This window comes from Colias philodice, chromosome 9 (assembly GCF_061535455.1).
Source record: "Colias philodice isolate Cphi_HAF_F1 chromosome 9, ilColPhil1 Martin Lab GWU primary, whole genome shotgun sequence".
NCBI classification, from domain to species: domain Eukaryota; kingdom Metazoa; phylum Arthropoda; class Insecta; order Lepidoptera; family Pieridae; genus Colias; species Colias philodice.
The window spans coordinates 8,944,806-8,970,951 of NC_143094.1; the positions used below are offsets into that span (position 1 = coordinate 8,944,806).

The 26,146-nt window shown below is 36.2% G+C and overlaps 1 protein-coding gene and 1 long non-coding RNA gene across 2 annotated transcripts; one reads left to right on the top strand and one right to left on the bottom strand.

Annotated features, from left to right (window-relative positions):
- Positions 1-187: 187 nt before the first annotated feature.
- LOC149486006 (serine/threonine-protein kinase tousled-like 2) lies at positions 188-25,315 on the bottom strand. The gene is made up of 16 exons (XM_089699299.1): positions 24,773-25,315; positions 20,618-20,703; positions 18,828-18,881; positions 13,165-13,255; positions 12,274-12,426; positions 11,399-11,559; positions 10,737-10,826; positions 10,508-10,648; positions 9,901-10,106; positions 8,864-9,104; positions 5,675-5,838; positions 3,309-3,452; positions 2,427-2,574; positions 1,797-2,047; positions 1,014-1,233; positions 188-678 (listed from the first exon to the last, which is right to left on the bottom strand). The coding sequence occupies exons 1-16, from the start codon at positions 24,843-24,845 to the stop codon at positions 493-495; spliced, it is 2,409 nt and encodes an 802-aa protein (XP_089555425.1). The 5' UTR covers positions 24,846-25,315; the 3' UTR covers positions 188-492.
- LOC149486007 (uncharacterized) lies at positions 13,329-14,308 on the top strand. The gene is made up of 2 exons (XR_016316086.1): positions 13,329-13,560; positions 13,873-14,308. It is a non-coding gene; the product is annotated as an uncharacterized LOC149486007 (long non-coding RNA).
- Positions 25,316-26,146: the final 831 nt, after the last annotated feature.

Below are 26,146 nucleotides of genomic sequence, written 5' to 3' on the forward strand. Positions count from 1 at the left end.
ATAACATATTTCAATAAAATATAATATTCAGTAACCGCCATGACTATTCCTAGGTTTGATGACTATTCCAATTACGCAAAAACTCAAATAAACTAGAAATGTAGAATTCAGCGCCATCTAGCGGGATATTGGCTGGGAACAGATCGTTGCAATCACCTTAAAATAAGGAGACAAAGAAAAGTCGTCGTAAATATTTTAACTTTTTAATAGGGATAACTTATATAATATGCAAGGGATAGTCCCGTGGATCCTCTCTAGTGATAAGGATGAAACCATTCATAAATGGAGAATCACATTTTATCACCTCAATAAATACAGTCAACAGTAAGCATAATGTTAAACAATTTAATCCGTAAATGAGTGTCGTGGTCGCCCGTGGTCGCACGCGGTCGCACGTGGTCGCACGCGGTCGCACGTGGCGCGCCGCCCGTGGCGCGGGCCCTACCGCGGCGGGCGCGGCGGGCGCGTGGCGCTGCGGCGGCGGCGTCTCGGCTAGGAGGACGAGCCCGCGAACATGGCGGCCGAGAACGTGGGCTGCTGCGCCTGCGCCGCCGCCGCGCCCGCGCCCACCGCGCCGCGCGGCTTGGGCATGGGCGGCTGCAGGTACTCGTGCCGCGCCAGACCGAACACGTCGATGCGCTCCTCCTTGCGGTACGCCAGGCACGCGCGGATGAAACTCTAAACACAACAGACACATTTTAATACAAAACAATACTCAAATTGTATCTTGCAACAGTGAATAATGAAAAATCGATCAGAGAAACAGACGTGAAATCTGTTCATTAGCTATGTGCGACAACAGATTTTATAAGACATGGAACCTTTATAGTAATCAGCATAATCTCACTACAGGAATATTTAAGATGACCGAATGCCTTTTTTTTGATATAATCAGTTCAGTAAGTTCTGTTCATTAAAAAAAGTCAGTACCACCAGCAAATAAAAAAATACAAAAATTCAAACATCACATAATAACTAGCAACAATTTGTGGAAATGTTTCATGTTTACTCACCTTAGCCTCATTACTGACGGAGGGCTTGTTCGCGAACTGCACCTCGGTCGCCTTCAGTATGGTGTTCTCCTCCAGTATGGTGGCCTGACTCTGGTTGTGGCCGAACGGCTTCTTGCCGTAGAGGCACTGGTAGAAGATCACGCCCACGCTCCACACGTCCACCTTACTACTTATCTTTGGTGGGTTCTTGCCGACCACGAAACACTCGGGCGGCAGATACCTGGAACATAAATAGTATAATATAATTTGAAATATGTACTAACAAATAACATCAAAAAATAAAAATAAAAGAATAAAATCATGAAAGCTATAATTTGTAAATTGTTTATTCAATATTCCAAATTCAGAAGGAAAATTCTTATTAAATTATTTTAATTTTGTTTAATTATTTTAGCAAAGAAATATGTTGCTAATTTAATTTAAGCCATTTATTATCAGAACATCATATAGGTCCACTAAACTAACCATACACTCAGACATCTTGAACTATATGATATTAAAACATCACAATTCCTTATTTTTTATAGAACATCGACTCATAGTAGTGTGTACAATTTAAAAATGCACATTATAAAAAAAGACGGGTTGCACTCCGGGAGTGCCGGCAGAAGTGAAAACTTGATTATTAACGTTCAGCATGTTTGATGTTGGAATAAAAAAAAAAAAACCTTCTTACGCTTTTTCGATCAGGCCACGTGTCCTGACGCGAGTTTAAGATTTTATACCCAACGCCACTAAAGAAGTTTTCACTTCAAAATTATATTCACAAGGGTAAACACTCACCAATAGGTACCAGCCCCTTGGCTGGTGAGGTCCATGCCGTGGTCCGGGTTGTAGTTCTCCTCGTCCATCACCTTGGACAGACCAAAGTCGGTGATCTTGATCTCGCCGCACACGTTGCCCTCCGTCAGCAGGATGTTGCCCGGCTTCAGGTCGTAGTGGATCACCGGCGGCTTGATCTCGTTGAGGTACTTGAGCGCGGAGACCACTTGCATCACTATGGACCGCGCCTCGCGTTCCGGTATGGTCTTGTGCTGCACGTAAATGTATTCATTAATACTATCCTTACTAATATTATAAATGCGAAAGTAATTTGTTTGTTTTTCTTTCTTTCACGTGTTTAGGAATGATTTTTCAATATGATTTTTGTGTCAGGTGATTGTAAGGAAGCTTCAGGGTGACATAGGCTACTTTTTAATATGGTGAAACATTTCATTCCCATGGGAATTTCGTTCAACCAAAGGGGAGTTGTCGTGGGCGGAAAGCTAGTCAATTTTCCCCAATAGTCATACAGTGAAGTACAATCAAATTACTTGCCCCAGTCTCAAAACTAAATTTTTTTACATCACAATCTCATAAATAACAAATATATAATCATATCAACTCCACAACTAAAATGCAATTAGTAATTACCTGCTTAAGATAAAAGTCGAGATCATGTCCATTACAGTATTCGAGTACGGTACAAAAGGAATTGCCGTCAATTTCGAACACATCATATAACTTGACGATCCGCGGGTGATCCAACGCCTTGTGTATGTTGTACTCCCGGAGAGCGTGCCTGAAATTTCATTAATATAGTTAGTCACACATTTCTTTCGTTTGTTTTTTATTCATATAAACATCAATAGCAACTAAGAAGCAATACATCATGTACTATATTACAATTGATGAACAAAATATTTATTAAAGACAATTGCATTAAAATATCTATAAATTGTTTGACTGAAATTACTTTTGGTTACTAATATTAGTATTAAATACTGATGAATTATATAATAATAATAATTTGAACGACGTGGCTTATGTTAATTTATATTCAGTTCGTTTTTTCACCTACTTAATTCTTGACGATACAGCATTTCCGCTGTGTTTATAACTATTGTGAAAGCAAAATTTATAGATGCTTATTATTTTTTATGAATGAACCACGAGAACTAATCACTTATCCACTTCATAGACATAAGTTAAATAACTGATATATATGATAAAAGCCTATTCCATCAAATACTCTGTCTCGTTAAAAAATCTGCCTACATAATAGCACAACACTCACACACACATATTCGTATAGGAGCTAGCAACGTTGACAAGAGAGAATTTTAGTATAGTTGGTTCTTTGATATATAAACGCAACCACTACTGCCAGCCAGACAGCCCGGACTCTAACCGAAATAGCAAGAGAAACAGTATATCAAAAACCCAACCATACTAAAATGACTTTTTTTAAAACGTTACTAGCTCCCGTACCATATACACAAATAATGAAAACCACACGTGTGTATACGGACTCACTTGATATAGTTGGCCTTCTTGTCCTCCTTCCAGTCCTTGTTCAGCTGGTGCACCTTGCACGCGGTGTATCGCTGCTCGCGCAGGTCGAACGCCTTGTGCACTTCGCTGAAACCGCCCTTGCCGAGCAGCATCAGTAGTAGATATCTGAAAGAACACATACATTATTAATAATCATCACTATAAATATTAGTATAAATCTGTCCCTACTACTGGAACATCTTCTATGAACCTATAATAATAGGCATGACGACAGTATCCATAAATCATCGAATTAGTGTTTTTAAGGGAAAATGTATAATAAATTAATTAAAAATAGTGACTTAGAAATATTAAAAACATTAAGATTAATGAGATTATCAATAAAATAAAACATTGAAATTCTGCATTCGGCCATTTTGACTGAAACACGCGTGACGTCACGTCTATGTAAACAACTTCGCGTCAGGTGTATTTTGTTGTTATGAATATTTTGAGAATACGCATTTTTATTTATTTTCTATTTTTTCACGTATGCTTTATCGACTCAGAACAGAAATATAATTGCGAATTCACGAATATGTGGTTCGGGTTTCTCTGCGTCAAATTTATACAATCATTTTTCCTTTCATATTATTTTCTCGCTTTAAACAATTAAGTACTAACACTTTTTTTGGGTATTATTTTTATGTAGATTCACATTGCAATACTGCACACCACTTATAAACTTTGAAATTAGATTCTATAACACTTAATAATTAAATATTATTACGTATTTACGTAAGAGTGACGTCACGCCTACGCCATGACACCTGTGAGCTGTTTTGGCACAGATAATAAATATTTATTGAAAAATGGCTTTTATCTTCGTTAAAATTAAGTATATTAGCGAAATATAGGGTTTTTCTTGTTTAATAAACGTATACACACATTATGGAAGAGGTTTTGAAAATCTTTCGTCATGCCTATTGTTCCCACAACAGCAATGCCCATGTCCCACGAGTTTGGCAAATGTTATTGAAGTTTTGGTAACCTAAGTTTTATGCATGACTTTACTACACAAATTAGATTTATAATAAGGTTAACATCATAATGCCGCCAAATTGTACAATGGAATAATTTGTGTTATGTTATACATACTTATTTGTCAAACGTTTGAATTTTTTTTAATTATTTCAAAAATTAAATTGATATAACTTAAAGTTCAACCAAATAAAATAGATGTCTTTATAGTAGAGCCATTTTATTAGGCAACATTTGACAGTTCAACAAAATTCAACATCGTAACCTAGTAACGACGACATAGAATAACATGATATTTCGTTTTGTTAAAACTGCACATTTGCTTAACTTTTTTTTTCAATTACGATTACGTATTTATAATAATAATGACTGATACAAGTAATTTTAGGATTTGATTTTACTGATAAACCATTCTAAACATAATAAACAATTTCTGATTTAAAGAACTGACGTCGCTACAATTTTGTGTCAATAAACCTTTTTTCTTTTTAAATACCAGAGACGTTACTCTAAAAATCGAAATCTGACATCTAGAATCGAATGCATTGATTACTTGGGAATAAAAATCATCATAAATTATTGACATGTGTTTCAAGTTCGATTGACAAATGTTTCAAGTCCGTATCGATTAATTCACTTTAATCGATGTTTTTAAGCAGGTTACCACCCTATGAAGTTAAAATTGATAGACGTCAAATGTTGCCTATTAAAATGGCTCGACTATAATTAAGTTTAAGCTAATTTAAACCAAGAAACACCCTTTTTAATGTGATTCTCCACAAATGGACAAAACATAAATAAAGGTTTAAACCTGTCTTCTGACTTGATACTCAAATAAATATTTTCCTGGTGTATTTTAATTTCAAGTTGAACTTTTTATGTCATAAAATTCAAACTTCATACACCCATTATAGATATGAATCTAGGGTACAAAGATCAAAGTTTTATATATACATAATTATTATTTATATTATGTTTACAGATTTGTATGATATAACTTATTAATTGTTTACAAAATGAAAAACAATGCTTGTATAAATTGATAAAGTACATACTGTCCTTACACTAATCATTTTAAGGTCACAACTTCAAAGTAAAACAAAGTAAATATGATAGCCATACAAGTATTACACTTTTATGTCAACAGAACAAAATAACATTGGAAGTTTTTATAAGAATTTCATCATATTAGGAAACACATCTTTACATTATCTATAGTTTTTTGGGTTTATTATAAAAATCGTATATTAGTTCTTAGTTTAAAAAATAATGTTACTATATTGTACATATTCGGATTTTTAGCAAAGTATTCACCAGATAATTTATATTCCCTATCTTATCTTAAGTAAAAAATTAAGAAAATTCACCTTTCAGAGAGCACTGGATGCTGCGAGAAGCGACTCTGATCTTCATTGTGTATCCGTTTCAGTTCTCTAATGTGAAGATTTCTTTCGCGTTCCAACTTTTCCATTTCCAATTGTAAGTCTGCATCCTCTTTTTTTAGTGCACTCTGCCTTAACTGAAAATTTAACTAAACATTAACAGCCGTACAAATAAACGAGTTATAACATTTTATGCAAAGAATAAACTAAGAATAAGGAAAAATCATACAAATAAACACGAAATAAATGTAACCTAGTATAACTTCGTAATAAGTATTCATACTAATGCTATTCCGTCCTTATTACGGCTACCACCCTAGTATAAGTCTGACATAACCGAGTTATAACATATCTTTTAGTACATTGTGCTGTGTTTTACAAGTTTTAGAAGCAATTTTCAATCTAAATTTGAGATAATAGCAATGAGAGTAATACGAGAAGTAGAAAAAGTTGAGCAAATTAATAATTTCATTACGTACCTATTGAAATGGAAAATTTTGTATGAAATGTCAAAATATACGAAATTATGAAAAACCCTTTTGATATTTATAATGATTTATTTATTTACAACATGCGCCAAACCATACATATATAAAACTTATTTCTAAACTTATCACAATAATATATACACTTTCGTTGAAAATATAAATCTTCTAAGCCTGGAGTTGTATGTTTTGAGTACCAGTTATTTGGCAACTCTCTATCTCAAGGTGGGTTTATCTTCGTATAGCGGATCGCGTTATCTATCATTTGCTTGCATATTTAATGATATATTTAAATTATTTCCAATAAATATTTAAAAAATAAATAAACAGAACATCGTATGATGAAACTTCACAACAAATTCGACGAAGTCAAACGTCAGCAAAATGACAGCACCAAGGCTTAACCGTAGACAATTTCAATGTTTTTCATAATTTTGTGAATGAATTGCGACGTTGCCGCTTCGCGCCTATTGCATAGCGTGAGCATAGATACATCGACGTTATTCCAAATTTATTTGTAAGAAATTATGACATCCTTATTCTTTATTTATTCTTATCATATCTATGCATTGCATAAGGTTTGAATAAGCAAGTTTTTATTTGTACGGCTGTAAGACATTTTCAAAGTGAGCGAAATTAAGCATAACATATTATATTTAAATCTTAATAATTTTTTTATGAGCCTTTCTATCTCAATTTAATTATATGTAACACACCTAATTATATATTAATAACATATGATTTGATAGACCTTGTGATGTGAAGATCTTAATAAAGCAATTCAAATTTTTATGATTGCAACAGAACAATTATTATTATCTACAATAATTGTTCATAAACTTTGAAATCACATAAACATGATACATGGGTAGTAAATAATTATAAGATAGTGAAATAAACAGCTTGGCTGCCTTGTATATGACTATAGCGACAGAGACATAATTCTTTTTTGTTATGAACAATTAAAACGATTGACCGTGATTACGCTTGCTGGTAAGCAAAGATATGGTCTAAGATGGAGCGCGATTCGCTAGAAGGTACCTGTCCACTCTTCTCTTGAACTGTGTTTCCACTAGTCCCTGGTAGTTCTCATATGTTATCTTAAATATAACACAGTAACAGCAGTTACGTGATGACGTGATGTGTGAGGTCGGGCTCAAGCTGTAGTACATATTTGTATGCTAGTGTGTATGTTTTTATACCTTGAGTTTCTCATCCGCCGCTCATAAAACTCCTGCCACGTTGTGTTGGGCAGTAGATCACATTGAAACTATTAACATATTTTTTGCACCGATTGTACCGTGTATGTAAACTTATATTTTATATTATCACCTTATATCTGCATCTCAGTAGTCTCGCCATACACCTGCCAAATCATGCAGACCAGCAGGTCGGGTTCAAACCGTCATATCACTTTGACCGTGTACACACACACAAAGTAATATACAGCTGCACACCCATTATTGAAGGACGCAGCAATCACCTTGAGTATCTCGTCCGCCTCGTAGTACTCCTGCCACGTCATGCTCGGCAGCGGGTCGGGCTTGAGGAAGGTGGGCGGGTCGGTGCCGTTGTGCAGCGGCTGCGGCGTGCTGGGCGCGTGTTACAGTCAGTCACCTTGAGTATCTCGTCCGCCTCGTAGTACTCCTGCCACGTCATGCTCGGCAGCGGGTCGGGCTTGAGGAAGGTGGGCGGGTCGGTGCCGTTGTGCAGCGGCTGCGGCGTGCTGGGCGCGTGTTACAGTCAGTCACCTTGAGTATCTCGTCCGCCTCGTAGTACTCCTGCCACGTCATGCTCGGCAGCGGGTCGGGCTTGAGGAAGGTGGGCGGGTCGGTGCCGTTGTGCAGCGGCTGCGGCGTGCTGGGCGCGTGTTACAGTCAGTCACCTTGAGTATCTCGTCCGCCTCGTAGTACTCCTGCCACGTCATGCTCGGCAGCGGGTCGGGCTTGAGGAAGGTGGGCGGGTCGGTGCCGTTGTGCAGCGGCTGCGGCGTGCTGGGCGCGTGTTACAGTCAGTCACCTTGAGTATCTCGTCCGCCTCGTAGTACTCCTGCCACGTCATGCTCGGCAGCGGGTCGGGCTTGAGGAAGGTGGGCGGGTCGGTGCCGTTGTGCAGCGGCTGCGGCGTGCTGGGCGCGTGTTACAGTCAGTCACCTTGAGTATCTCGTCCGCCTCGTAGTACTCCTGCCACGTCATGCTCGGCAGCGGGTCGGGCTTGAGGAAGGTGGGCGGGTCGGTGCCGTTGTGCAGCGGCTGCGGCGTGCTGGGCGCGTGTTACAGTCAGTCACCTTGAGTATCTCGTCCGCCTCGTAGTACTCCTGCCACGTCATGCTCGGCAGCGGGTCGGGCTTGAGGAAGGTGGGCGGGTCGGTGCCGTTGTGCAGCGGCTGCGGCGTGCTGGGCGCGTGTTACAGTCAGTCACCTTGAGTATCTCGTCCGCCTCGTAGTACTCCTGCCACGTCATGCTCGGCAGCGGGTCGGGCTTGAGGAAGGTGGGCGGGTCGGTGCCGTTGTGCAGCGGCTGCGGCGTGCTGGGCGCGTGTTACAGTCAGTCACCTTGAGTATCTCGTCCGCCTCGTAGTACTCCTGCCACGTCATGCTCGGCAGCGGGTCGGGCTTGAGGAAGGTGGGCGGGTCGGTGCCGTTGTGCAGCGGCTGCGGCGTGCTGGGCGCGTGTTACAGTCAGTCACCTTGAGTATCTCGTCCGCCTCGTAGTACTCCTGCCACGTCATGCTCGGCAGCGGGTCGGGCTTGAGGAAGGTGGGCGGGTCGGTGCCGTTGTGCAGCGGCTGCGGCGTGCTGGGCGCGGACACGCTGGCGGTGCGCTTGCCGCGCCCGCCGCCGCCCTCGCTGTTCGACGGCCGCTTCTTTATCAGCATCTTCTTCTGCCTGTCGATCTCCTCCTTCTCCGCGGTTATCTCCTCTTGCCGCCTGTTAGGGGTAACATCATTACAGTATAGCGAATACAACTTATATAGTCGATACAAATAAATAAGCTGACGATTGAATACTTGCTTTTGAGTTTTGATAGTTAAATGCTGGTTAGTGAGGGCTTTACATACAAATGATAAGCCTGTATGTCATTAGTTTCATATTAATTTGATCGCTTTGATAAATTATTGTTACTTTCAATTATGTCTTTACTTTGTTACTTCCAATTTTCAAGTTCCAATATATAATTAATCTTTGTTCAATAACATGATCATTAATCATTTATTAATTCAAATGAGGCAAAATATAAACAAATATACTCAATATCTATAAATCTTCAAAAGAAAACACTAAATTATGTGATAACAATATCTATATGTACACATAGTTCTATGCCTAGATAATAATATATTAAAAGAACTAATTACTGCCTGCCTGCTAATACTTATCTAAATGATGATTATTCCACATAGATTATGATGCCAATCAAATCATATCTACAATGTTGAATATCAAAACATGTTTAAACAAATAAATATTTTTTTCAGGACATATTTTCACACACGGCACAATCTGATCCCATACTAATTTTTTCGCTTGTGTTATGGAAACCAAATGGCTGATTAACATACATATAGACACAGAGCAAAGATCAATGTTCATCAGACAAATATTTGCCCTGGATGGGAATAGAACCCACAACCTTTGGCTTCAGGCAGGGTCGCTACCAACTTAGCCAACTGATCAGTCAAATGAAGTTAGAAGTCATTATGAAGTATTTTGCCCTAAATCATACCTTGTTAGTTCTTGAAATGCATAACCATCAGTCCAATTCTCCTGGAAAGTAGCACCAACTCTCTGTGTCACAAATTGACCCAGCCTTAGTCTATTTTGCATACATCTCTGTCGAGCCTCCTTCTTTTCTATAGTACTCTTTTCATTTAAAAGCTTTTTTACAACGTCTATACATTTATTAATATGTGATTTATGTTGATCAATCGCCTGTAAAAGAATATAAATTTATTTTTAAACTATTTATAAAATCACACATTCAGACATTAATATCTTTGTACATTACATTTAAAAAATAACTTCCATTATTTATGATTAAGAAAACATAGAACTGAAACTATAAGAATAAAAGAGCCAAGCTTAAGTAACAGTTGTTTGTCACATTAGTGTTGTTACACAATATCACATTAAACTCAACTGTTAGAAAGTTGTAAGACTCATGTATCACTTGATAATGAAATTAATTCTGTATTGAATATAAAATAGTTTCCTTATAGAAGGCAATACTATTCAATGATGAGAAGAATAAATTACCAAAAAAATTTAAACTGTATTTGACGGATGCCGCCATTTTGTTTATTATAAGTTTTCATGCCAGTGCTTAGACTCACCTTACTCTGCGCTTGAACTTGATGCTTTAATTCTTCATTACTCCTTGTTAATTCTTCTATTCTATTATTTCTTAGCTCTAAGTCAGACGACGCTTGAGTTTCTAACTCTTGTATCCTCTGACAAGTTAATTCTGTCTGAACCTGGCAATAAATATATGAATATTACAAAAGTGAAACAGAAATTATGAAAATGTAGCAACATGATGAACAGGCACAAATAATCATGTACCTGCTTAACAGATGTATGAGGTCGCTGTTGCGAGGCGGAACGTAAAAAATCAGCCCCCGAAGGCAGTATTGAAGATGGTGACGGTGGGTACTGTGGTATGCAAAGGAAACATTTTTTATTAAGAGATAAATCCTCAAAATATTGTATTGAAAATAAATATTGACTAAATTATTAAAACTAAAATGTTCCTTTTTATAAATTAAAACATACATTCCAATTTCATCCTTCACATCTTTCCTTATCAAATAAAGTTCCAATTATATATTACCACATACCACAATCTAACTTTTATTTGATTCCGCAAAATAATAATTATTTATGATTGATAGTAAACAGAAATTTTTAAATAAAATAAGTGATGGATGATTGACAATAATCGGTAATGATATTTTTTCCTCTATAAAAGACCAAACTACATGACATAACACAGTCCACTTTTATAACACTCCTACATCAGATTATTATTCAAATCATAATTTACGCTAAGTTAAATTGTTCTAACTTTTGCTTTCTATATCAAGAAAACCCATATGCATTTAAATCAATTTAAATTACATTTCAGTTATACATACTCTAAGTCTCCTATTAAATATGAACTGTTGTGTAAAACAACACCATAACGTCCGGATACATTATCTAAAATGAATAATGAGTATAGTCACCATAGGATAATTAGCGCCTTGGGGTGATGGTGACTTTGCTCCGGTAAGCCGTACAGGACTGGACGATGGGTGTTTCGAGAAATATTCTCTAATGTTTTTGTCGGAAGAGTTATGCCTTTGCTTCCCTCCTCCCCCACCGCCACCACCGACGCCTTCTTCTCCTGAAATTAACATTAAATTCGATTAGATGAGTAACAAATGACAAGATGCTCAAGACTTCATAATAAAATAAATAAGTTTGACTCCCTTATTTTACTACTTAACCCCTTGACCACCGAGCGGCCCAATGAGACCGCGACACAATAGATTTTCTATTGCGTCTGTGATTCCGGGGGCTGAGGGATTAAATTGTCAGTTGTCAGAATAAATTTGGGACCGCATAAATCAGAAACTTTACTTAATGTAGATTGTAGAATTACTTATTGAGAATCTAGTTACAGTTTAATATGCCGTTGATTATAATTGCTTCTTCACATACAATTCTGACTCTAACCATTTAAATCGAAAATAATATTACTAAACAAGCATTTCATGTAATTTCAAGCATTCAATGGGTTGACTGCATGCAACAGAAATAATTATTTAGAAAATGTTTATACATAATAATATGTTTATTCTTGAGATATAAACCTGATCATTTTCTTTGATAATTTTTGTCATATTAATATAATAATTGAAATTATTTAACCTATTCCAATTGTTCGAAATGAGAACCAAAGCGTAATACCAATTTCAATGAAAAGTTCCCTCAATAATAAAATGAATAGTAGTGAACAGAAAACATTGCATGAAAACATCATACTCCCAAATTAGTCAGTGCCATAACTATTATCTGTAACATGACCTGGTTTTTACGGTTAGTAAACAAATATCACCTTTTCGCTTTCTTTTCCTTTCAGGCATTGCTATAGTTGGGGTTGCCCCACTAGGTGGCACAAGTGCACTACCAGGTACTGCAGCCGAGCCTCGCATAGCAGCAGACTTCTCAGGAGTTAAAGCGTCCACTTCCTTATCACTGTGAGAAGACCCTGCAATTAATGGTTTGATGCTTTCAACATAATTTCAATTTCACACATCAATATCTTACCAAAAATATGATATTTGACTAATAACAAAAATATCCATGCATAACATAGAAAATATTGTTTATAACATAGCACTTCCATAAATACCATATTTCTATAAATACTGTGGTTGTGGTAGGTCTAACTTATAGCGTCATATGTCATAACATATTGTTTATACACATAAAGCATCTATGATAAATACAAAAGGTTGGAACTATATTGCTAATGATTTATTTATGTGCACTGCTTTATAAAACCAAACAATATTTTGCATATTGGCCATAAAATGAATTATAGTAATATAGTAAATATATAATTCACGCCATTAATGCAAAAATAATAAGATTATTATATGTACTTGATGCAGTTACCTTATGTACTCACTTTTGGAAATAGAGCTGAATTGACTAAATTGGTTAAAGTTAGACCCATTTTTATAGTCATGCATATCGTCACAAATAAATCTGTAGTCACAGAATTAACATGGCACTTTCATACTTCCATTCCGGCATCATTCACAGAGCGCCGTGACGTCAGAGTCCTTTTTCCATTTTCCATAAAAGTTCGGGTCCCATAAGTTTATATGGATAAGGTTAAAACTTTAACTTTATTACACTCTTTACGGTAAACACCCAACATCACTGACCACATGCACATCACAATATAAATGTTCATTTTCGTCACTAATTCACAGTTTACCTGTGCTCATATTGGAGTCCTGATTATGTACTGGCTGGCCCGTGTTGACAGTAGTTTGTGGTGCCATCTGAATTTGTGAGCCAGCTGACATCTGTAAAGAAAGATGGCGTCTTTACATATGATTCGCACAGTTTATTTATCGGTTAAACACGTGTTTACTTGTTAGCACATTTATTTATCACTACTCACTAGTTATAAATTACGCATTCTATTCATTTCTAACACTTTATAATAATTTTCACTTCGATACTCCGAATAACCTAACTCGTTTGACAAGTTGTAAACGCCAGCGGCTCGCGACAATCGGATACGCATCCGCGGGGAGTGGGTGTGGGGGGTGTTGTAGAATGGAGATCGTCACGAAGTTTGCTCCGAACGTAATAATAATAAAGTCTGGTAAGGCGCCATTTTACAAGGATTAAGCAGTTCTAATCATTTTGGATTTGATAAATAGTTCAACTGTTGGGATAAAAGTTATCTAACTTTTACATTTATGTTGTATATTATTGAATGTGCACAGGTCAATAGCCCTCGATTACAATCAAGAATTTAGCACAAGATATTATGCATTTTTAACTGTAGGCCTTGGAAATCGATAAGTTTAGAACAATCAGTCGTTATTAATTTCAAAATAGGTCTGATAATGAAAATAGACTATAATATAATATGAATTGTAGGTATGGTTGTTGTGACCGATTATTCCCACAGCGAGGTACGGTGGCGACAGCGGGTGGCGGGCGGAGTGCCACCGACCTGCGGTGAACGAGTACGTGATATCGGCGCTCGTGCCCCACAACAAACTGCTTACTGGACGTGTTACGTAGGCGTCTGTGCGGCGATGTACTAACATAAACATACGTAGATAGGTATGTATGTACTAATGTTAACACATAATGTACCCGGTAGGTAGGAACAATTTATGTAGCATTGACTAGTGATATGCGAGTTGCGACCAAGTTGAGCAAAAGATAAGCTATTGTTCGAGCTTCATTTTCAAATGTTTAGTCATTTTATTCGCGAATTTACTGCAAGTTAACTACATGTTTATGAAAATATTGAACTATCCTATATTTAAGAAAAGACGGATGGATACATTGATAGGGAACGTCATTTTATCAGGTATTAAATAAAATGTGTTTGTTTATTTTTTTGATGATCCAACCACAAACTCGTAATAATAATTTATCTCGTGAGTTGTGACTGCGAACTGAGCAGGTAACTGCGGGCTGCGGCATTCCTTTATAACGGCAATCCGGTTTTGCCAACAAAGACATTTTACAAAATTACAAACATCAGTCTAGTTGCTAAGTAGAAAACACTTAAAACCTTGGTTACCTGATTAAATATCTGAGGCATTTATAACTCACGATTTTATTACAAGATAAATATTTGCAAATTAGCGATTAATCAACTGATGCAAAACTTTATGTGTAGGTACGTGTTAGTTAAACGATAAATTACAGTTGTTGCTGTATTGTACTATCGTGATATTAAAATGAAATAGTCATTCTATAGATCTACAAATTACAATCTACACGCACGCCAATACTCGGTCGAAACCAAACCCTTTCCCCTTCTTATCAATTCAAGGCTAAAAATTAAAATGTTTAGTTTTAAGTATGCCCCTACTCCACGTACACACAGTGTAACTAAATCAGATTGTCGAATTTATTTCGCTTCAATAACGAAATGATAAGGAATAAATACATCACGTCAAATTGGCATTTAGTATCGACTCCATTTTCAAGTGAGATAAATATTAATATTTATTTATTCATATTATTATTTAAATTACAGCGATCGGTGACTTACAGTATAAAATTAATTAAATGTGTGCACGAATCGAACAATGATTTGCGGCGCAGAAGTTATTGTGACTATTTTTAGTTCAACTAGCATCAGGCAAATGGAAAGTTAGCGAGCTGGCAACTAGCATATAGCGTAAGCACATAATATTCATGTATGTTATTATGTAGGATTTTCGTATCGATATTTAAATACGACTCACCGGCGTGCCGTAGCATGATAAAGTATCTTTGTTACGAGTTTAGATAAGCGAAAAACATGTATATAAAATGTATAACTTATATGAATATTATCATTAGTAAACTTCATATAAAAATGTCACTTCCCTTAGCATTGAATGTGCTTGTAATTGAGAGTAAATTAAAATTGCAGTATTATTGCTTATTTGCGATAGAATTATTTATATAATTTATAACGATGGTATAGGTAATTTGAATTACGAAATAAGAAACTGGTTTAAAAGTAAAAAATGCAAACTACAAGTAAGTATAAGAATTCGAAAGACAGTTTTTACCTTTAGTATATTATTATGTACCTAGTATGTATTGGAATTTAAATTTTAGACCGTAATATTTGTTTATCATCTTTGATTTTCAGTTCAAATTTCCAAATCTAAAACTGAAAATTTACAATTTATACGGGTAATCTGCGACGCTACAGCTACATGAGTAACATAATACGTTGTGTGCACCGTGCACCTACAGCGAGTTTCGAGTTGCGACGTAGGTACGCTGAAGACAATCAATACTCAGTCACATCTTTGTCCCGCTGCCCGCATTCATTGTAGAAGCGCAGTTCTGCGGACCCCAAAATCCCCTCTTCCGGTGCGGTATAGAGCCGCGTGCTGTTTAACCCAATTTTCTAGTGCGAGGGGTGTGAAGGGTGTCGGGGGAGGGCAGAGCTCAGCGCAACTTCACCCGCAAGTGTGCAATTCCAACGAGGCGCTACGAGATTCGAACCCGAGCCTGCAATATTGATTATTTCTAGTGCCTGTCCGTCTCCTTTCGCAACTCGCCTCTTGTTTTATATACAATTCGGATCGCATTTTAATATTCCAACTACGCAGAATATGGTACTTATGGTATTTAGTTCAATCACAAACTTAGTCAATCTGTAGACTGTAACCATACCGGGTGATAAATTGATAATAATGAAATATAGAGTAGGATTATAATTAATTACCTTCTGGTAAACATGGGAATTAACTTCAGAATTTAGTTAACAGGAACTGGTGAAAGTTCACTTCACATCCTATAACTATCCAACTTCTTTTGTTAATTTTCAATCACAATTATTATAATACATAGGTACTTGCATAATATTTCATGTATTAAAAAAATTGTCTTTACTTCAAGAAATATATTTTTATCATCGGTTTTTAATTTTTAATTTTTATGTAACGTGTGACAATTTAGAGTATCTTTCCATTTATCGATAATATTTTCAACTAAGGGCTGATTTTTCAATCCTTGGTTAAAACTTATTCATTGAATAACGTATTAAACTACCATTTGAAAAATATATTCTTATTGTCCGTATTTGACAGTTTACAGGTGACATTTTAAAATGTTCGTGTAATACTTTATTGGACGGATAAATTTTAACCAAGGATTGAAAAATCGGCGCTAAAGATGTTGAGGTGACATTTTTCTTGATCATTTTTAACCTTTCAAGTAGGTATCTAGTATCTACTATCTACTATCTAGTAAGAAATTCTTTAAGACAATCCCAGTTAGTTGCAGATAACATTATTACGCATATCTCACGTGATTACGTTATCAATAGATATTTAATACTGAACGGCTGGCTAATGTACCTCAATGTTAATATACATATTATATTTCGTAAACATTTACAAAAGCTGGATCTACAAAACCGTGGTACCTATTACAACGGTACAAGTGTATTAACCGAGCATGCGCCACGAATCCATTCACAACAAAATATGATGTGCCGCTTCAAGGAAAACTGGTCGTTTCAACGCTCTATTTATTACTGTGTAAAAAAAGCAAAGCGAGATCGTATTCTTTACCATTTAAATTATAGCACTCATGTGAATTTCGTTTATTATTAAATGTAATCGTAACGCTAAGATGTAATAAAAGTAGGAAAGAGCAGTCGTAAAGGCGTCGCGATGTGATGATGGGATCGAAGCGCAGTGGGTCAGCCGAGGCAGTACGGGCGGACCTTGCAATGTCGCGGCGTGACGCTCAGCTGACGCATGACAGGCCGACCGGCGCCCGCCGCCGCAGCCGCCGTCCCTACCTCGCGTTCATTGCCTCCGCGGCGGCGGGCGCGCGAACACGTCCTAGTATTGCGCACGTATACGAAGACATGTGTTTTGGGAAAAATAACGTAAACAATATCAGAATATCATTACAATAGCGACGATGCAGCGATCATTAAGAATATGAATAAATTATGTGCAATTACAGTGAATGTATCTACCGATTTCAGTGAGTGCGTCTCGCGTACATCAAATGCTGGAGTGCGGTGACGATCGGTGCGAAAGGTCGGATTGTGTAAAAATAACTGCGGAACCGAACGGCTAAGCAACCAGTGGAATGAGTTTTGTCGGCACATTGTAGCTGAGGCGGGGCGAGGCCGAATGCGCCATATTATAATTTCCCTTTGCGTTGAATGTGCAAACCGTCTGACTAAACTGTGCGCTGTGCCTATATCTCTTTCCCTCTTTACAGCTTATTAGACGTGTCTGTTGTGCAAAACAAGGCCCCGCGATCCGTTCAACATGTCCTAAAATTAGATATATACCTACATGTACACCAATCGTTTTGTGCACGGTATTTTCTTGTTGCCTAGCTATTCATTCTTATTCACTTTGATTTGATTTTTTATACTAACAGTCAAGATGTGTAAATTTGCATAGATTATATATTTTTAATTTTTATTCAATTTTAATAATAATGATGATAAATGATAATAATAAATAAACACTATATAAATTATTTTATTGGTACAGTGCTGTCTATACATAATACCTATGTGTAATCGTATTGGCGGCGAGATTGTACCTATTTAGTTATAATTCATATAGAAATAAAATAGGTGATAAATAACGAGTTGCGGGGCCAGAGAGTGCGGCGCGACAGTGTCGCTGACCCCTTCGCTAGATCGCAAGCCGCTTGCTAGTACCAGCCGAGGTCGTCCGCACCGGCTCCCATACAAATTATACTTTAAAGCTAAACCATAATCAAAAGACAAAAACCATTATCTACGTGAGTATACATATAAAAGTTCAAGTTTAACAACATAACAAAAACGAACCATAAAGTGCATACCTATTTATGGATGAGGATTTATGGATGACTTAGCAACACAAATTATGTAGGTACCTACATACCTATTAGCAACAAATTATCATATTCTTAATTATTGTACTTAATAATAACAATAAATTCTTTATTTAAGAGTAACAAAGACCCATTTCAAACACAATATACACACAATAACATAATATCCATATAAAATTGACATGTCACTGATAAATAATAATCAATGAAACATACATAAAATCACGGGAAAAAAAATTAATGTAAACATTATTTATGTAAGTTGTAATAAGAATCAAAATCATTTCATGTGTTTTATTCGTTTTAAAAATCAATACTTAGTCGGCGTAAGAACCTAATTGATATCAAGGTGACCGACGATGCGGCGCCGAGCTGTAAACGTTGAACTATAACTACTCAACATTTATGTATTATTAGAGAACGTCATCACTCGCCGATTGTATTTACAATAGCTAGGTCGCTATCTACGATCGTTAAAAATATTTCCGTAACACCTACGTATGTACTTTGTATGTAGAGCACATGAACGAACGAAAAATAACTCACCGCTTTGAACTCGGACACACGCTGGCTTTCTACCAGTATCGCCCCTGCGTTCACCTGCAAAGACGCGATCAAGGCGCTCAATGTCAAATCCCTTTGAAAAGGGTATTAAAAACAATAGAATTGGAATAATAATTACTATTATTAACTTCATATTACTAGCTAAATAATAAGTTTATCATGTTATCGTATAAGTTCTGTATTCATATACTTATCTACCATAAAAGGAAGTTATAATAAAAAGTTACGTATGTAATTTGATGCTCTGATTCCGTTTAGTCGGCAAAGTGCTCCAATCTGTTCGTAAGGGAGGTTGATAAGGCAAAGACACCAACGTACATTTACCGGCAAACTATTTGTGTCCGTCCGCCATCTTGTTAACTGACGAAATAATATATAGTTTCACATACCTACGCGCTAATAATAACATATCAATCTTGAAATAAGATACGTAGATTACGTTCACTGAATTTCTAACTGTGCGAGGGGATTTTTTTATACTCAGTTACTTAGTGAAATGTCACGTCGACGTCTATAGAAAAGGAACGATCAATGAAGTACCTATCTTATTTGAATAAGTTTCTAAATTCAAACGTATAGAAGCAATGCTCTGGCGCGATAAAACGACGCGTCAATAGGGCAGAAGAGGGGCTTGAGGTACGACGGGGGCAGGGTAGACGAACGGAGGCGAGCCACATAATGGAATTACATATCCTACCACATCACTTGGCTGAGATCACTATACATATTCGAGTATATACACACAATGAACGTTAATTTATAAGCATGCGACACGGCAGAGAAAGAGGCGATAAGACTGGTTATGTTATGCCAGAAAGCTGAAATATTCAAATTGTTGATTGCACAGATTATGTTTTAACAATGAATTAAACAAATATGTTGAAATTAACATTCATTAGAATATATATTCACACAATTTTACACGATACATCGTACAATATTTTCACAGTATTTTTATTTTATTATATGTGTTAAAAGGAAAATTGGAGGCGGATTCGTATGTAATACAAGAAATCTAGTCTATTTTAACCTGTCTGAATAAAAATGATATTATATCAAGCTAAATAATTGATAGATTATCGTCCATATTTAAACCAAACAATTAGCACACAAACGCGAATACTTGCTTTTCCATTGTGTGTGAACAGTCGCGATGCGCCGCCATTTTCTTTTGTACACGTAAGTGTGAGCTTGTTTTGCGGTGACGTAGCTCAATGATACATAGCAACGTCTCCACGATACCGATAAACCGAACCGACCAACACAGGAAATATCGAGAGAACAAAAGAATCAATTGTAAAAAATCAACACGTTAACAAACGCCAGCTATTATAAGTAAACTACTTCGTGTTGTAATAAACCCAAACACAAATCTATTTTAAATGCAATTTCCTTTGCTGTGATTGTTGAATATTTACGACAACTCTTAGTTTGCAATTATGTATGTCTTAACTCTAAGCTTAACCACTTTTTCATATTAATTGTATTAATTAAATTAATTATTATACAATTATCATGACATATTATAATTGTGCGATTACGATTAAGAATAATAAACGTAAAGTGTACTGTTACACAGAACAATGTTCGATGACAAGAGGTATAAGAAGGTCGAGGTAACGATATTTTTAGGCTGCAAATGATACATCGTTTTCGAATTCAAGGTTAACCTAACCTTATGGCTGTATTTTTTATACTAGACAGGTTTTTATCATAATATGTTTAGCAACTGAACATTAAAATGGATTTAATAAAGGGGTAAAAAGGCTGACCTTGGCGCCTAGAAAGCGAGCCTCCAGCAGCTCCTGCTTGCGAGGATCCAGCGCCGCCTGGAAGTGCTCCATCTTGACGCCAGCGCCTGTCATGCAAACATACCGTTACAGAACTCAGTTTTAATTGCCTAACTTTATGCTAGCCCTACCGCAAATCAAATATGGATCCTGTTGTCAAGCCAAATCTTTAATAATAACGGAGATTTATTATTGACCTTCTACAAAAACTTGATCAGTTTGCTCTATTTTTTTATTTAAATAAATTCAGTGTAATAGCTAGATATGTCTTAACCAGAAAAAATATGTTATTTTGCAATACAAGACTTATGCTTTTAAATACCTTATTCATCACATTTGATGGGATCAATAATAGTTATAGAAACTTATCACAACGTAATACATTTTATAACTAAATAATATTTAACTGCATTGTTTCTAATAATAAATTATTGAAATGAACTTCTAATGTGTCTTCGCTCTACAACAAATTAATTGAGGTCATGTCAACTCGAGCGTGCCTATTACATATTTTTATTTTAATCTTGCTTAATTAAAATACAATAAGATAACAAAATCACTTTGATAATATCATAATTCACTTCTTTATTTAAATTTCCAATGAAAACTCTTTGATCGGATGAATTAAGGATTATACATAGGTATATTATATATACTTTTTTATTGAAAACTATTTGTTCTGTGTAAAGTACAGATTAATAAATTATTCAGCTAAATTTCGTCAACAAAAAAATATATTCAATCTGAAGAAAAATTTACATAACTGAAACTTTTGAACTTATGCTGTATTCCCCACTAGATCTACTGAACTGATTTTGAATATTTTTTACCATTAGAAAGCTTAAATCGTAGGAAAGTCAAAACTTTACATTGAACATATTTTTTAAAGAATACTTCTTCTTCTTCTCGCTATCTACAATCAATATGGAAGCCAAAAATCTAGTTTTACAATTTTTGTCGGTTTGTATGTATTTCAGGGCTAAATTCAAAAAGTACTGCATTGATTTACTTCAAATTAGGTACAATGATAGCTTGAGACCTGAGAATGGCATTTTTATCCCGGAAATCGTATGGAAACGGGAATTGTACGGGTTATTCTTCGACTACGCGGGCGGAGCCGCTGGCGGAAAGCTAGTAAATAATAAATGAAGTTGTTCAAGTTAACTGACCAATAGCTTAGAGCCTACAAAAAATGCCAGAAGTCAATCTAAGGGAAAAGGGGCGATTGTTTCATCTCCCACAAAATAATAATAATCCGAGTCCGAAGTAACTTAAACCTGCGCATTTACTAGGTACCTTACATGATATTTTAATTTAAATTATACATGCACAGGTTTTTTAGGTTCCCTATAATAAGCGTAGTATGTATGTATGTACTTACATTTTGGGATTAACTAGTAATTATCATGATTTTAAGTAGAATAATAATATGACTTAAATGATTTATTTTTGTTTAATAGGCTCAATGGAACTTATTTAAAATAAAATGATCTATTTTATCACAACAACAATTGAAAACATTAATAATTTAATGTTGAATTTTAGTGAATAAAGCGGAATACTATTTTTGTAATGAATAAGAATTATTGTGAAATAATCTATAATATAAAAATGAATCCCAAAATGTGTTGGTAAGCGCATAACTTGACAACGGCTGAACCGATTTCGTTAATTCTTTTTTTATTATATTCCTTGAAGTACGAGGATGGTTCTTACGTAGAGAAAACGTAAATATGTACCACGGGCGAAGCCGGGGCGGACTGCTAGTACTTTATAATTACAGTTTTCTTGTATTATTTGTCTCCGACGTTCACGACTCAAAAGATTGAACATACATTTATATATTTTAGAATTTATCACAGTATGTAGAAACAGATTAAATGTAAATATATAAATAAAATAAAATGCATTACATATTTTTACATTTTGCATGTATTATCGCCAAAGACGAAATATGTCTAGCTTATTAACTTTCATAAATTAGTCACTATTTGACATTAAATTCCTTTCGATAAGTTACTTTTGAATAACGAATACGTTATTTTACATAATTAGAAATACTTAATTACTTCAAGTTATTTATTAATTTATTAATTGAATTTTTAACTACATAGGTATTTGTTTGCATGATCAGACAATTATCAATAAGTACATATATTACATGTGTAGTTGAGACAGTTGTCCTTAGTAGAGGACTAATTTCAAGATTTGAACGAAACATCAATATTTGACGAAAAGAATTACCAACGTTACGAGGTGAGGTGTGCGGGGTTTTTGGCGCAGTATCTGGAGCAGACAGACGAGTTGAGAGAAGTTAGGTGCGGTTATTTATATAGGTTGGTATATAGATATGTATATATGTTCAATGTACATATTGATCGCCACCCCAGGCCACTCGCCACTATGATCTCACCTCCATCCTCTGTATCCCCCTGCCCCCTTACACCTCCGTAGCGTATTCCGAGGCCTACAATGATCCGACTATCATTGCCGAATCTCATCTACTTACTTGATGCGATTTTTTTTATAAATTTTAAAAGGTATTGTCGAATTTTGCATATAGAGTCTCGGGTATAGAGATATTTTATTTTTATTTACAATATATTTCAACACGTGGTACCTATTTAAAACGAAAACGAATAATTACAACAACAACAAATTACCTAATAAATTTAAAAAAACATATCCCAATTCCGCGGTCCGGTTGCTATGCAGTTTTCATTGGCTTCATTGATGACATTTAAATTTTATACTCTAGTTATCAATATAATTACATATATTTGACTTGCAAATGAATACCTACAGTATTTAAACAATAATATTTAGAGTGATTCTAATTATTCGTATAATATATTATGCCTATTAAAAACAGGGCGATAACAGCTAATACGTGCTAATACAGGCTAATACAGACCGAAAAAAGGAGGTGGAAGGGGGGAGGTAACGACGTGGCAGCTCAACTATACAATAGCACATATTGAATGACAGAGAAACGAGTATTTTATAGAATACTAGCTTTCCGCCCGCGGCTTCGCCCGCGTTTTCAAAGAAAAACCCGTTCCCGTAGGATTTCCGGGATAAAACCTATCCTATGTCCTTTCTCGGGTATCAAAATATCTCTATACCAAATTTCATGCAAATTGGTTCAGTAGTTAAGGCGTGATTGAGTAACAGACAGACAGACAGAGTTACTTTCGCATTTATAATATTAGTATGGATTATATAATTAAATATATTTGATTTGCAAATGAATACCTACAGTATTTAAACAATAATATTTAAAGTGATTCTAATTATTCGTATAATATATTATGCCTATTAAAAACAGGGCGATAACAGCTAATACGTGCTAATACAGACCGAAAAAAGGAGGTGGAAGGGGGGAGGTAACGACGTGGCAGCTCAACTATACAATAGGCAATAGCACATATTGAATGACAGAGAAACGTGTATTTTATAGAATATTACGTAATACATTGATTGCTATATACCTACTTTTTTTTCAAATACATGTAACCTATATTATTAGGTAAAAGAGCTAGAAAATAAAAAGTTATTTAACAATTTAAATTGTATCGGTAATTTACTAATTTCAAAACCGATACTGTAGAATAATGCAACAGGGTATCATATCGCTATAAAATTACCGAAACAGCTGATCATCGAAACGCACCTGTATCTACAAAAAGTATCGTCTAAAGTTTATTTACGTATCCTATCGAATGAAAAAACTGACATTTCTGTCATATTTACCTTACATTTATAAAAGCTAATTAGTTCTTGAACCGTCTTCTTATCTTATAAAAACGTGATATGTATGTATGTAGCGATGTTCTCCACATTATACAGCTAACAAGCGTCATATAATTGATTCAAGGTCAATCTTAGTTTATAGAAAATTACAGCATTATAAAATATTGAAAAGAATGTTTACATCATACTACTGTAAATAAGAATGTTTCCCGTCTTCAACAGGTAAATAAAATGAATGCTTTAGATAAATCCTACGAAGCTTGACTATACTAATTCAATGAAGAGTAAAAGTTACGGTCGTAAGTGAAACTCATATGTATAATGGTAATATGACAAGTTTGACAGCTCTTAACAGTATCGAGAGCTGTCATTGCAGACACCCACCCTTGCAGCGAGAGTTGCGGCGGCCGCGCTCGTTCGGACGATCGCTCATCGCAAACGACTCTTTGAAATGCATCTTCCAACACCACTCCTGTCCCCATCCACAGTCACGTGTATAATCCACACACCCGATAGGTACACAATCCTCACACTTGTCACTGACACATGAAACACAACTTTCCTATTAGTTATTATTATCGTTATCTACTATAAGCGGTAGCGTAGCGCTCATAATTTGATTTCCACCGAACGTGACGCATTTTCGTTTTCGATCAACTGACAGAGATGACCTAACAAAACAAACGTTTCATTAGCCGCGAACCGATCGCGACGGGACAGCTGTAGGCTGCGGGCGTGGACTAACGTACGATGCGAACGGCCGCCACCGCCGCCTCCACCGCGAGACCGGACTTCACGTCTCGGGGCGAGGATGCGGGAATCGGCTTCGGCGCAATACCCGTCACGAAAATAATAGGAACAGCGAGTGCACCTCAGAAGCGCGACGCGACGCGGTCGGTGTGAGCGAGACGCGGATAAACACCAGACTGTTTACTTACGGTGTTCAAGTGCGGGGCGCCCAAGCGGGGCGAGGGGCGATCGCCTGCAATCCGCGCGCTGCAATTACTTGCCTGTACTCCACAATTTCATCCTAACGCGCTCTACATATGTATATAATAAGTACTGAACATCACAATGCCCGACTAAAATGAAAGGCAAACGAGAGCAGATTATTCATTAGCATATTTTGCAATATTTACTGAATACCTACTCGTAAACACTATGATAACGGGTTGAGAAAGTGAATTCTGTCAAACAGATTTATATCGATCGTGAGCTATGTACTATTTTGTGGAGGCTTAGTGAGATCGGTTATAAAAAGATGTTTGCGAATGAATTGTGTAAATGGTAGCATACAAAGAAGTTGGACAATCAATCGGCGAGTCGTGCATCGAGCGGTGGTGACTGCATTCCGACGTCCCTTCCTCGCCCGCGAGGCCTCACCCCTCGTCCTTCCGGCGATGGCCACGTGACGCGACGATTAGCAGTCGAGTGTGCCACCGTGACCAAAATAGAGCGCACGCATGCTATCTTAAATCTTGTTCACCTTTTAAATGCTCAACCTATTACACTTTCCAAACTTTTAGTTCTGTGTACGTCTAACGCTCTATGAATTTTGTATTGCAGTCGAAACAATCTGTAATCCATACTCAACATTATAAATGTATTATGATCTGATAAATTGAACGTCGCGTGTCAATGATAATGATGAAAATAGTAAATTCCAGAATGTTATTCACCATCTAGCATTCTAGTAATTAATTTACTAGATGGTATAAATTTCAACAAGAATAGTCATATAAAAAGACGAAATCGTCC